Raw genomic sequence first — 14309 nt, 5'->3', positions numbered from 1 at the left:
GGTACATGTGTAAACTTGCCCAACTTCCATGCCGCCAACAAATTTGTTCCGTTGTCACAAACCACTTTGCCGATATCCAGTTGGTGAGGAGTGCTGGTCCGGTGTGACTCTCTGCTTTCAAGCAAGTCAAACCCAAGACGGCGTGACACTGCCGTATCCGGGATGTGGAATAGTACCTGGGGAGCTGAAGGGGTGCCGTTGATGCGGAGCAAGACGCAGCAGCAGAAGAGGACTCAGCCGAGGAGGTTATGGAAGAGGATGGAGTAGGAGGAGTAGAGGAGGTGGCAGCAGGCCTGCCTGCAAGTCGTGGCGGTGTCACCAACTCCTCTGCAGAGCCACACATTCCATGCTTGGCAGCCGTCAGCAGGTTTACCCAATGCGCAGTGTAGGTGATATACCTGCCCTGACCATGCTTTGCAGACCAGGTATCAGTGGTCAGATGGACCCTTGCTCCAACACTGTGTGCCTGACATGCCATTACTTCCTTTTGCACAATTGAGTACAGGTTGGGGATTGCCTTTTGTGCAAAGAAATTTCGTCCGGGTACCTTTCACTGCGGTGTCCTAATAGCTACAAATAATTTGAACACCTCAGACTCCACCAGCTTGTATGGTAAAAGCTGGTGGGCTAATAGTTCAGACAAGCCAGCTGTCAGACGCCGGGCAAGGGGGTGACTTTCTGACATTGGCTTGTTACGCTCAAACATGTCCTTGACAGACACCTGACTGTGGGCAGATGAGCGGGAACTGCTCAAGGCGAGAGACGGAGTGGCGGATGGTAGAGAGGGGGCAGGGAGGACAGCAGTGGTTGATGTGGTTGAAGATGCTGGACCAGGATGAGTATGGTGGCTTTCATTTTTTGTGCTGCTTGTACTCATGTGTTGATCCCATAGGCGTTTGTGATGTGCGATCATGTGCCTACGCAAAGCAGTTGTACCTAGGTGGGTGTTGGACTTCCCACGACTCAGTTTATTTTGGCACAGGTTGCAAATGGCATCACTGTTGTCAGAGGCAGACACCCCAAAATAATTCCACACTGCTGAACTCTGCAATGATGGCATTCTGGTGGTGGCAACAGCATGATTGGTGTGCTGTCGGGCTGACCCCGGGTGCCGATGCATGCTGTATGACTGTGCCACTAGCTCCTTGCGATGACCTCCCCCTGCTTCCAACTCGTCTCCACCTCTCTGTCTCCCCATCTGAACTTTCGCCCTGTTCTTCTTCTTGCCTTTGATCCCAGCATGCTCAGCCTGGCCTGGTGTGGAGCACTGTTCTTCTGCCGGAGGCCATGACTCCTAGCTTGGCTTAACTCCTCTTACTGCTTGCCAGTGTCTGAACCTGGATAATCAGCACATGCCAACTGCTCTTACTGCTTGCCAGTGTCTGAACCGGGAGAATAAGCACATGCCAACTCCTCTTACTGCTTACCAGTGTCTGAACCAGGAGAATCAGCACATGCCAACTCCTTGGCTTGAAATTGCAGCTTCCCAAGGTCCCTTCCCTGTTGGTGACCCCATACAAATATGATACAATATAGAAATTGGGATACAGAGGAGTATCTAAGAAAAAAATATATATAATAGTGCAACACTGTTGAAAATCAAAGAGTGGTGCCCCCACGAATTGTGGAACTCACAGACTCCAAATGTTTAAGGGAGGGACCTCTGTGGGAGGTCAGGATCCTCTGTATGTTGATCGTACTCCGAGAAGCAATCAGGAACCAGGTATATATTTTTAAAACATTTGGAGTTAATAAATTATTTATACCTACTACCTGGTTCCAGATTGCTGCTCGGATTCTGACCTCCCACAGAGGGAAGGCAACCTTAAGGCGCCTTAAACATTTGGAGTCTGTGAGTTCCGCAATAAGTGGGGGCACCACTCTTTGATTTTCAACAATGTTGCACTATTTGTTATCTGTAGCAATGTAGCCCCCATGATTCATATTTTCTGTGATATATATATATATATACAAACATACACATACACACACACACACACCTTTTTCACTTCTTTTTAAATATTTTTTTAGGTTTTTAGTGTATTTTGTTTTGCTGTCTGTTGCCATGACAACCCCAGTTTTGTGGAGGGGAGGGGTTCACAGGTGCATGACATCATGACTTTAATTGGGACTGATGAGTGGGCAGGCCTTTCCATTTTACCTGGCTAACTAGATGTGTGTCTCCCCTTGATTGTTCATACATTAAGAAGCCTGAGCATGCAGACCTGTCCATGGGAGACGTGGTATGTGGTCACTCCCTTTATTAAGGTGCCTGTAATATGCCCGTACCTTATCTGGCATGATTTTGTTTTTTTATGACACAGCTAATGTATAAAGATTGCTACCCGTCGTACCCGAGTTCTTGCTCAGACTGGAAGAATTTGTATGAAATTCTGTATAGTCATTTCTCTGGCCTCAATGGTCATCCTTCCTATAAATTGTCCCTGTGCCTGTTCCCTATTTTCTACCCCATTAGGCAAGATTATCCATTTTGTATCGCACAAAATCTTGTTCTTTCTAACCATGTATGGCAGTCCAGCTGTATAAATCGGAAGCTTCCTAGCTGTGTCTACAGACCTGCAAGAGGAGACAATTACTTGACCTGAGAAGCCACATGTTCCTACTTATAGAAATACAGGGGGCAGTTACTGAAGACTGAATGTCTAAACTGGGGCAGAAATTATCTTGGCTGCCCAAGTTCCACATTCCCGGTATAGGGTCATCCTGTCCAAATAAGTGGAAATCCACTGAGGACAAAGGAAGATCCATAAAGGGGTCAAGGTCTACATCATTGATTCTGTTACATGAACACACTGTAGATCACTCAGGTAATCAGAGACAAGAACCACAAGACGGTGGCCAGCTGTGAACCTGAACAGATGTGCTGGTGGAGAGCTCCGTCCTCCACCACTCTAAATCGACTAAAATACCACGAAGAAGGGTGAAAAAAGAACATACAACCTTACCCACTGCGACCCTAACCCTCCCGGGTCAGCTATGGGGCGAAAAAATAGAAGAACGGCGCACGCAGAGTGCTCTAACTTGCCAGACATCCGATGGTCATTTGACAGGCCGCAACAACAGGCCCGACCCAAGATGGCGCTGGAAGAACCACAAGGCTCCAGCGAGTCGGAGGAATCCCACGATGAAGGGAGATCCGGGAGGTCGCAGACCACGAGTGGGGTACACCGAAAGGCCGACTCAGACTCAGACAACTCGCCCTCCACTAAGGGAGATGTGGCGGAACCCACCTCGCAACTGGACATTGGAGGGGCCTGGCTGCCTGCCTCTTACCTGCTGACTATGGCCCCTGGAAAATTGGTACACTTAAAGATTTATATTTGGGCATATTGTACGGTATATTGCTGCTACTGGCCCTTTTAACAGCATCTATGGACACATTGGGACTTTTGGGACTACTGTCCCTTTAAGACTGTGAAGCATGTTCTAGTGTGCTGCCTGTAATATTGTATATGTATTCATGTGTTAAGTTTAGCCTGGGTGATATGTATGCAGCATTCACTGATTGTTCGGTAGAATCACTCCATTCATTATATTGAGTGAAACTACCGAACAACCAGACCACCCAGGAATAAGTGTGCCTCCAATTACAGTTTGCAACAATGTTGCAAACGGGTAATTGGCAATCAGTGTAATGTAGTCTTTGTCCTCTGGGTGGCCGCCATTCGGGAAACAAACACGTGGCGGCGGCCATCTTAAACTACCGAACAGCGGTGTTTTGCCGTCGAGTGTCTGGAACTAAAATCGGACACTTGACTAGGCAAACACCGCTGAGACCTCCATACTTCCAGAAATTCGTATGGAAACTACCGAATGACCCGCCGTTCGGTAGAAACAACCCCACAAACAAGGGAATTCATTCAAACCCTCTCCAGGCTCTATAACACAGGCAATTCGCCTGTTTTCATTCCCTTGTTTGTGACCGACCGCAGGGCCAAAATGCATGGAACTGTTTTCGGATACTTTACCCATGCGGTCGGTCAAATCTTTGGAACCCCATATCTCACGAACCATTCATCCGAATTACTTGAATTTTGGATATGTTGTCCCCCTGAATAAGGGCTATCCAGCGATGCTGGATTTAAAGGTGTACCCCCGGGTTTTGGGGTACATCCAGAACTTGGCTGAAAAAGTGTACCGGATAATTGAGTTTAATGTTATCTGAGGGGAGGGGATGTGTGGGCTGAACCATGTATGTGATTGGTTATTTTATGCCTCCCCCTGGGTGTGGCCTGTATGTGGATTAGTGTAATAAAAGCCAGGCTGGATGAGCCAGTCCAGAGTTCCTGTTTTACCCTCAAAGTGATGTGTCGTCTCATTATTGGGGGAAGGATTTAATGTATGCTGTTCCAGTTGACTGCTAGGAGTACAAGCCTATTCGTATGGTTCCTATTCAATGGTCTACAGCATTCATACGCTTGGGAGAATTTAAAGGTTTCTCGGATTCGGTGATTATGGTGTCTGCCAGAGTGCTTGGAGTCCTCAGGAAGCACTAGGAGCATCCATTAACGGAGGTACCAAGTCGGGGTGCCAGGCGATCCGTTACATTGGTGGCAAGCGGTGGGATGGCGTCCTAGTGTGAGGTAAAGCAGCTCAGAGACACTGTTTGGATTTACAAATTGAGGGCAACGCTAGCAGTCGTGCAGCGCCCCTGGGAGCAGACAAGTATGGAAGGTTCTGGCTCTGGAGATGATTGGCTGGCCGAGGTGAGGCAGCGAGTGGCCGAGTATGGGGATGATATACCCATGGAGACACGCCGGGTGATCTGGAACCAGGTCATGGCTGAGCGAAACACAAGGCTGGACCGAGAATTCCGGTTGGCGAAAGAGAGGAAGTATGCTCAGCAGCAGGAGCGTTACAGCAGCCGAGTAGAGGCTGCATCCGAGGAGGTTAGCCGTCTTTCCCTGAGGCGGCGGGAGGAACCCGAAGTGGGGGTCCTCATAGACTGGTCCTGTGAGGAACCACAACAGGCAGGTAGAGATGGGACCAAGGTCTCTCCACCGGGATGCTGGGCAACCGGCCCAGATCCCCAGCAGCAGCCAGAGTTGCCAGGTGGGGAAGCAGGTGGCCCTTACTCACAAATGTTGAGGGGCCTCACGGATTGGTCCTGGGAAGACCCACAGATGGCAGGTGGAGATGGGACTGCGGTCTCTCTACCGGCCCTACAGGGATGCTGGGCAGTCGGCCCAGATCCCCAGCGGCAGTGTGAAGTGCAGGGAGAGGAGAGCAGCGTCCTCCCTCCCCAGCGGCAGGCTGAGTTACAGGGGGCAGAGGTAGTTGGTCCTACCCCCCAGCAGCAGCGTGATTTTTTGGGAATAGAGAGCCCAGTCTCCGTTCCCCAGCAGCAGGACACTGAATTGGGAGGAGAGACAGTCGGTCTCCCTCCACAAAGACTGAAAGTAGGCATGGGAGAGGAGATTGTTACCTCCTCTCCCCAGCGGCAGATCATCAATGGGCAGAGTGTTCTAATGGGAGAGGAGATTGTTACCACCTCTCCCCAGCGGCGGATCATCAATGGGCAGAGTGTTCTAATGGGAGAGGAGCTGGTTACCACCTCTCCCCAGCGGCAGCTTAATGTACCAGGGGGAGACTGTAAGCCCCACACCAGCACAGATGGGACCGTGGTCTCTGTGCCCAAGTTACAGGGAGCTGAAGGGGCCGTCCTCCCTCCCCAGTGGCAGTGTGATTTGTTGGGAATTGGGAGCCCAGTCTCCATTCCCCGGCAGCAGAGTGTCCAGCAGGGAAGAGAGAGCCCAGTCTCCTTTCCCCAGCAGCAGGACACTGTATTGGGAGTAGAGACAGTCGGTCTCCCTCCACAGAGTATAGAAGTATGTAGGGGAGAGGAGCTTGCTACCACCTCTCCCCAGCGGCGGATCAGTAAAGTGCAGGGAGAGGAGAGCAGCGTCCTCCCTCCCCAGCGGCAGCCTAACACACCAAGGGGAGACAGTAAGCCCCACACCAGCACAGATGGGACCGTGGTCTCTGTGCCCAAGCTACAGGGAGCTGAAGGAGATGTCCTTGCTCCCCAGCGGCAGTCTACGGTTCAGGGAGAGGAGGTTGTTATTCCCTCTCCCCAGCGGCAGCACAGCTCACCAAGGGGAGACAGTAAGCCCCACAACAGCACAGATGGGACCGTGGTCTCTGTGCCCAAGTTACAGGGAGCTGAAGGAGCCGTCCTTGCTCCCCAGCGGCAGTCTACGGTTCAGGGAGAGGAGTTTGTCATCCCCTCTCCCCAGCGGCAGCTTAGCACACCAAGGGGAGACAGTAAACCCCACAACCGTGCAGATGGGACCGTAGTCTCTGCACCTACACCACTGGGGATAGGGACAGTCGGTCCTAGTCCACAACAGCCAGACAAAATATCGGAAGGGGAGACAGTCGTTTTTCCCCAACAACAGCTGTGTTCAACCAGGGGAGAGGACCCCCTGGTTACTTTTTCCCCAAGCCTTGGACTTACAACTGGACACGAGTGGCAGGGGGCCATCTGGACAACTACCCCCTGTAAGGACAGCCAGCCGACTATCAGAGCCCCAGACCGACTGGAGGTCTGGAGTCTGGATAGTCTAAATGGGAAAGGGGAGAAATGTGGCGGAACCCACCTCGCAACTGGACGTTGGAGGGGCCTGGCTGCCTGCCTCTTACCTGCTGACTATGGCCCCTGGAAAATTGGTACACTTAAAGATTTATATTTGGGCATATTGTACGGTATATTGCTGCTACTGGCCCTTTTAACAGCATCTATGGACACATTGGGACTTTTGGGACTACTGTCCCTTTAAGACTGTGAAGCATGTTCTAGTGTGCTGCCTGTAATATTGTATATGTATTCATGTGTTAAGTTTAACCTGGGATATGTATGCAGCATTCACTGATTGTTCGGTAGAATCACTCCATTCATTATATTGAGTGAAACTACCGAACAACCAGACCACCCAGGAATAAGTGTGCCTCCAATTACAGTTTGCAACAATGTTGCAAACGGGTAATTGGCAATCAGTGTAATGTAGTCTTTGTCCTCTGGGTGGCCGCCATTCGGGAAACAAACACGTGGCGGCGGCCATCTTAAACTACCGAACAGCGGTGTTTTGCCGTCGAGTGTCTGGAACTAAAATCGGACACTTGACTAGGCAAACACCGCTGAGACCTCCATACTTCCAGAAATTCGTATGGAAACTACCGAATGACCCGCCGTTCGGTAGAAACAACCCCACAAACAAGGGAATTCATTCAAACCCTCTCCAGGCTCTATAACACAGGCAATTCGCCTGTTTTCATTCCCTTGTTTGTGACCGACCGCAGGGCCAAAATGCATGGAACTGTTTTCGGATACTTTACCCATGCGGTCGGTCAAATCTTTGGAACCCCATATCTCACGAACCATTCATCCGAATTACTTGAATTTTGGATATGTTGTCCCCCTGAATAAGGGCTATCCAGCGATGCTGGATTTAAAGGTGTACCCCCGGGTTTTGGGGTACATCCAGAACTTGGCTGAAAAAGTGTACCGGATAATTGAGTTTAATGTTATCTGAGGGGAGGGGATGTGTGGGCTGAACCATGTATGTGATTGGTTATTTTATGCCTCCCCCTGGGTGTGGCCTGTATGTGGATTAGTGTAATAAAAGCCAGGCTGGATGAGCCAGTCCAGAGTTCCTGTTTTACCCTCAAAGTGATGTGTCGTCTCATTATTGGGGGAAGGATTTAATGTATGCTGTTCCAGTTGACTGCTAGGAGTACAAGCCTATTCGTATGGTTCCTATTCAATGGTCTACAGCATTCATACGCTTGGGAGAATTTAAAGGTTTCTCGGATTCGGTGATTATGGTGTCTGCCAGAGTGCTTGGAGTCCTCAGGAAGCACTAGGAGCATCCATTAACGGAGGTACCAAGTCGGGGTGCCAGGCGATCCGTTACAGGAGACATCAAAAAGCTCCTACTAGACTTGCAAGCGGTCTGGAAGGCAGACCTGGCGGCTGTGCAAGCCGAGATGGGAAGCATCACAAGGCGAATAGAGGAGGTGGAAACCCGAGAGGAAGAGAGGGACGGGCGGCTCAAAGCCACAAGCTCCCAAGTAGAAGCTCTCTCGCAACAGGTGCAAAGGCTTGCACGCACTGTGGGCTCCCTCAGGCGCGACACCGCAGACGGAATATACGCATTTGCGGTGCACCAGAAATGGTGGGCCAGGAGGCCTTGCTACAATACGTAAATAAAGCGGCAGAAACACTGGGCATAACAGGAGAAAACGGAGAACCATCACTGGTCTCAGCGTTCAGAATACGGAAGGCCCCAACGGCAGCTGTAGATGCTCCCAGGGACATAATTGCAATCACCCGAGATGTGTCACTCAAAGGGGCGATACTAACCCAAGCCAGAAAGCAACCCACGGTCCAAGTAGAAAACCACCATCTTAGGATATTCGATGACTTACCATTTTCGGTTCTACTGGAGCGACGCAAGCTGCAGGTTGTTACCAGGCAACTGAGAGAAAATGGTGTGAGATACAGATGGGGAATATCCGACACCCTGGTGGTGACCCGCGGAGATGAAGTGCTCACCGTATCGGCGGGAGAGGACCCTACCACATTCTTGGCTGCACTGAAGCTCCCGGACACCCAACTAGGGGCCTCGGTCACACAGGGGACTCCAACAGAGGGGTAACCCCAAGGGCAAACCTGTCCCACACCCAGGGCATGGCGACCTAACTGGCTGGGCTAAACAAGGTGCTTAAATGCTGTACTAACAGTCCGGGATCACAACGCCAACCCCCATCGGGAGTGGGGAGCAGTGCACTGATTCTGGGGTTCCCTGGCTGAACTAAAATCTTGATGGAATAGTCTTTAAGTTGTGGGGAGCCTATGCTTCGAAGACGTGCAACAATATTGACAGAAAGCGTCACCATGGTCATCGAACCGTGCACCCACCCCCATTGTCGACACAAGGAGGAACTTTCAGATGCCGTCATTTTTCTGACACAAATATCTTCCTCCAAGGATTGGGAAAAGAATCTATTGACCGGAAGGCTATATGGACTTCGGGAGTTTGGAACACTGCAGCCTTTATTTCACTCACTTAACGGTCCACTCCTGACCCCTCCAGTATACCACTGGGAGAAAGCGCTAAATATGATCCAGAGTACCTTCTATTTAACATGTTGTGAGGGGCAGAGGTCTCTGTATAGATTTTACTTTCCTGTTACCTGCTAACCCGGCAAAGAGAATTAAATGGGCATCTAATCATTTTAGAGAACTCATTTCTAATACGTTTACCTGAATGGTATTGGACATACTGTTTTCTAAAGTGAAATGTTTTATTTTTTATATTCGAGCTTATGCTTATATTATAGGAAATAGCCCAGAGGGTGCGATTTGTTTTAATTCTTGTATTTTATTTTATTTTGCTTCAGGTTATCAGACCCTAAGCTAGCACCTGCATTACATACTTCATTAGGCAAACCAGCTGCTCCGATTGCATTGATGGAAACAGGCTCCTAACATGTGACAGGGGATGCACCTCATCTTATAGCAAATCTGGCAGGACCTGAGTGGCCGTTTTATCATGTGTACAGTTCACTATGAATGCATCATTTTGGTGCAGCTTTGACAGCTCGGTAGATTAGCAACTCATGTTATGGCATGGAGGTCACTGCAAATCCTAACATGTTCTAAGAATACTTTGGTGTTCAAATGCATTGCTGTATTCCAATGGGTCTAGAAAGAATCTTTCTTCAGGTTTTCATTTTCTGTACTCTCTTTGGCTCTTAATGAGGACTGTTATTTTATTTTTTTTTTTTTTTTACCCGACTGAAAACTTAACTGTTTTGCCCACTTAAGTAATTGTCACAACTAGGAAACTGTGGATAAACCTCTGCTGGTCATTCAGGGGGTTCCAGCCACTGTCCTTGCGATATGCTCTGCATGCGTGCGCGGCATCCTTAAATGTCTCTCCATACTCAGACAAGGTGCCAGATGGTACAAACCCCCTTTTTTTTTTTTTTTTTTTTTTTACATTTTACTGACTTGAATTAATTTATTTAATAATAAAAAAGCATACCTAGCCATATAGAATAGATGATCTTCGTTAACCTGATAGGTTTTATAAATGTAATACCCTATAAATACACTATTGTCACAAAAAGAATAGATAAGCTAGACTCTAACACCATAATTTGTTTACTTTCCATGTCTGCAACGTTCATTTTGTTAATTTTGTTAATTTTGTATACCACTGTATTTCTCATACCATGTCACTCTATGTTACTGAACGAATGGCTGGCTGTAGCTATTGTGGCGCAGCACGCCAGACTGTAATTTCATGCAAAAACAAAAATAAAGAATTTTAAAAAAAGAACCACAAGACATGGCATTGCCGCCCCCCCCAATCCCCACATATTGCTGGAGTGTTATATTATTGTGAATATCTGTCATTTTGAAATTCTGTGCTTTCACTTGTTTTATTTACTCACCTCCCATGGCACCAGTTCATCAGGCACTGGGTAACGTGTTATTTTAGAGAGCGGATATGCCAAAATCCTGGAATTCACATGATATAGAGAAGTCTTCTCTCCCAGTGACTCAAATTCACTAGTAGCTTTCCCATCATTGTCTAGAGAACCGCTGTGCACTGTAACATGTAGAATACAGAAGGGTATAAATAAATAAAATCTCATTATATCCTCCTTACCACTCTGCCCATCCCATTGGAAGGCAATGTTCTCATTGTCATATCCCACCTATCCAGGCAATGATCCACCGCATGAGGCAACAATCCCATCTCACAAGGCAACAATCCCACCATAGCACCTTGTGTGCTATTTTACTGACATGATTAACCAGGACGGAATTCTCCCCCCCCCCCTTTGCTCCTCTCTCCCACAACCGCACTGGGATTATGCTTATATCCAGCTACTGAACAGCTGTGCTTCTCCTTTCTTCTAACCACCCTACTTGTCCACTTGATCCCGCCTCATCTTACCTTATCAGATCTCTCTCCCCCTGTCTAGTACCACCCTTAATGCATATCTTCAACTGCTCTCTTTCTTCTGGCATGGTCCCCGCCATCACCTGCCCTTAAAAATACATCACTTGACCTTCATTCCCTTTCTACCATACTACATCTCTGCTCCCTTTCTCCTCAAAACTTCTGGAATGACTGCTCCCTTTCTCCTCAAAACTTCTGGAACTTCTTTAGCCTTCTGGCTATCTTCCAACTCTCTCCTTAATTTGGCTTCTGCCCCCTCCACTCTGCTGAGGCTCCTGAGGAATCTCTGATTAAAGTAACTTATGATCTAAACACGGCTAAATCCAAAGGCCACAATTCTATACTAATTCTTCTTGACATCTCTGCGGTCTTTAAAAAACAATAAAAATCAATGGATAAACTAGACCAAGGTCAATGGTTGGTGCAGACCATATGGCACTCTAATGTTTGCGCAGCCAATTAGGTTATACACAAACGTATTCCCTAATGTCCCCTTTACTAGATGGCCACCAGAAGTTACGCGATATAAGGGCAGTAGCTTTAGTAATACCAGAATGTCCTGCGGATTTGCTCACATGACATATGGGCATGACATACTTTCTGACTTCTGGAGTGACAGACTTATCTCTTGGTTTTTTCTTACAGGACTTGCACTGTTTAGATTAAATGCCATGAAGAAGAAGATACAGAAAGAACAGTTGGAGCAACTTGTCTTTCTGGGGGTATGATACAACTCTCCTCAGCCATGTATTCTTCAATCACATCACATTGCTTGGACACATGGTCCAGGTCTATACATGATAAGGAAATTAAATCTAGACAGAAAAAGAGACTATCTAGCCTGTCAGGAATGTCTCCTTTTAGCCTCTCTTAAGTATGACAAATTATTGTGATCTGTTAACACTACGATATGATCCTTAGAATTCATAATGACCACTCCTAGTATTGAATGTGGCTGTCCCATTCATGTTCCTCTTTTCTAATTCTTACCAAGTTATATGCAACCATGACGCAGGGCCGTCTTTAATTTTGATTGGACCTGGGCAAGCATTTACTTAGGCCCCCTGACTACATATAGATACACACAAATACACTACCTGACACTCATGCAGATACACACTGACCGCATATAGATACACACAAGAACATACAGATACACACAGACTACATATAGAAACACTGACACACACACTGACACACTTAAAGACACACAGATACACAACTTGACACACATGCATATATTCAGATACATACACTGACACATACAGATGCACACACAAATGGACAACATACAGATACAGAGACACATTCTGACAGACATACTGATACAGACTCACACACAGACAGCCATACTGAAACACACATCACAAAGACATACTGAACCACACAGACACTGACAGACTCACACACACACACACAGACATACAGATACACTGACAGACATACTGGCACATATACACATAGACAGATGGACATACTGAAACATACATACACTGACAGACATATTAACAAACACAGACATACAGAACCACATGAACACTGACAGATTCACACATAGACATACTGACACACTGACAGACATACAGACATTCTGGCACACATACACACTGACAGACAGACATACTGAAACACACATACACACAGACACTGACAGATATTCAGGCATTTTGACACTCACAGACAGCCATACTGAAACACACATACACACACATATTGAACCACACAGACACTGACAGACTCACACACATAGACATACTGACACACTGACAGACATACTGGCACACGTACACACAGACAGACATACTGGCACACGTACACACAGACAGACATACTGAAACACACATGCACACTGACACTGAGAGACAAACACACATACAGACATTTTGACACACACAGACAGCCATACTGAAACACACATACCTAGTGAACCACACAGACACTGACAGACTCACACACACACACACACACACACACACACACACACACAGTCTCTTACCTCTTACCTTTTCTTGGAGGGTGGCCTCCATGGGTTCCAGTGGGCTGGCTGGGAGTTAAGCTCTTGCTCTCTCCCAGCCTGGCCCCCTCTGGAACAGCTCCTTCCTCCCACTTGGCTCCTGTTTCTGTGGGAAGAAGTAACGCGCGTCTGAAACTTCCTCCCAGTGCTGCCGAAAAGCAAGGGCCCGGTTGCGCTGTTAAACCGCCAGAGCGCCCAACCAGGCCCCTGCTAACACAGGCCCCCATAGTTTGCGGGCAGAGGGCAAACGGGGACCCAGCAGCGCGTTTGCCCCGCGTTACAGACGGCCCTGCCATGAGATCCCTCTTTTAATCTATCAAACAACTCTGTGATTAAAGGGATTGGGTAAGCATTCCTTATTGAGATCTTGTTAAGTCATTTATAGACAATACAGGGGGGTATATCTCATCTTTTTTTTTGGACACAAAGAAGAAACCAGAACTTGCTGGAGAGGAAGATCTACATATGAACCTTTTTTCCAAAGAATGTTCATAAAGACTCTGTTCCTAAACCCTGTCTTCAGGGTGCAATGTGCCTGGAAGGGGATCAATGGAACAGTCATAGGGTCTATGAGGTGGTTACTTATCTGCCTCCTTATCAAAAACAGAACTGAGGTGTAAGTACCGGTAATCTGTTAATAACAGTGGAGCAGTGGGAACATTGATAGAATGCAAAGGTGTGACTTTAAACACTTATGCTGGCATAGAGTACTCCATGATATGCTCTGTCCATGTTTCCAATCAATAGTAGACATAACTGTGGAAAACAAACAATTGAAGAAAAAAGAGAGATGACCTGGAAGCACAACCTCTGTGTGTGCAAAAAACAGAACATATATTTATTATATTCTCCTTTTATAAGCACATGAGACACAAGGCCAGATTAAGAGCCCAGTGGGCCTGGTGCTGACAATTATGATGGGGCCTAATTACAGAAACTTTTCGACCAAAAACACTAAAACATTCATACCTCTTAAGAGTCATGTATCTGATGGAGTTGGGGTTGGAGGGAAACTCAAAGGATGCAGCTATAAGAAAACACATACTCTATGCTAATCTCTTTATCTAATTAATGCTTTCATCTTTCAAGTAAATCCATACCCCATAACAGCAGTGTCCATGGGCGGGGTAAAAAGGTTGCACCACTTACGCGAATCACGTGACCAGAACTGCCAAAAGGGGCGAACATGCCCAAAAAGGGGGCATGTCTGTCCAAAGAATTGGAAGCCAGCCTGGAATCAGTGTCCCTATGCATCACAGTGTCAATGTCCCCATGTCACCCAGTCCCCTAGTCTCCCA

General features: G+C 47.5%; 1 protein-coding gene across 1 annotated transcript in view; it reads right to left on the bottom strand.

The window, feature by feature from the left end:
- Positions 1-14309, bottom strand: part of LOC134573608 (transient receptor potential cation channel subfamily M member 2-like) — a 447574-nt gene that overhangs the window by 64131 nt on the left and 369134 nt on the right. The window contains exon 27 of the mRNA XM_063433396.1: positions 10483-10640. Coding sequence (XP_063289466.1) covers positions 10483-10640 — 158 coding nt within the window. The remainder of the gene's footprint in view (positions 1-10482; positions 10641-14309) is intronic.

This window comes from Pelobates fuscus, chromosome 1 (assembly GCF_036172605.1).
Source record: "Pelobates fuscus isolate aPelFus1 chromosome 1, aPelFus1.pri, whole genome shotgun sequence".
Lineage (NCBI taxonomy): Eukaryota > Metazoa > Chordata > Amphibia > Anura > Pelobatidae > Pelobates > Pelobates fuscus.
The sequence above is the reverse complement of the archived record's forward strand: the minus strand, read 5'-3'. Positions and strand labels throughout refer to the sequence as shown.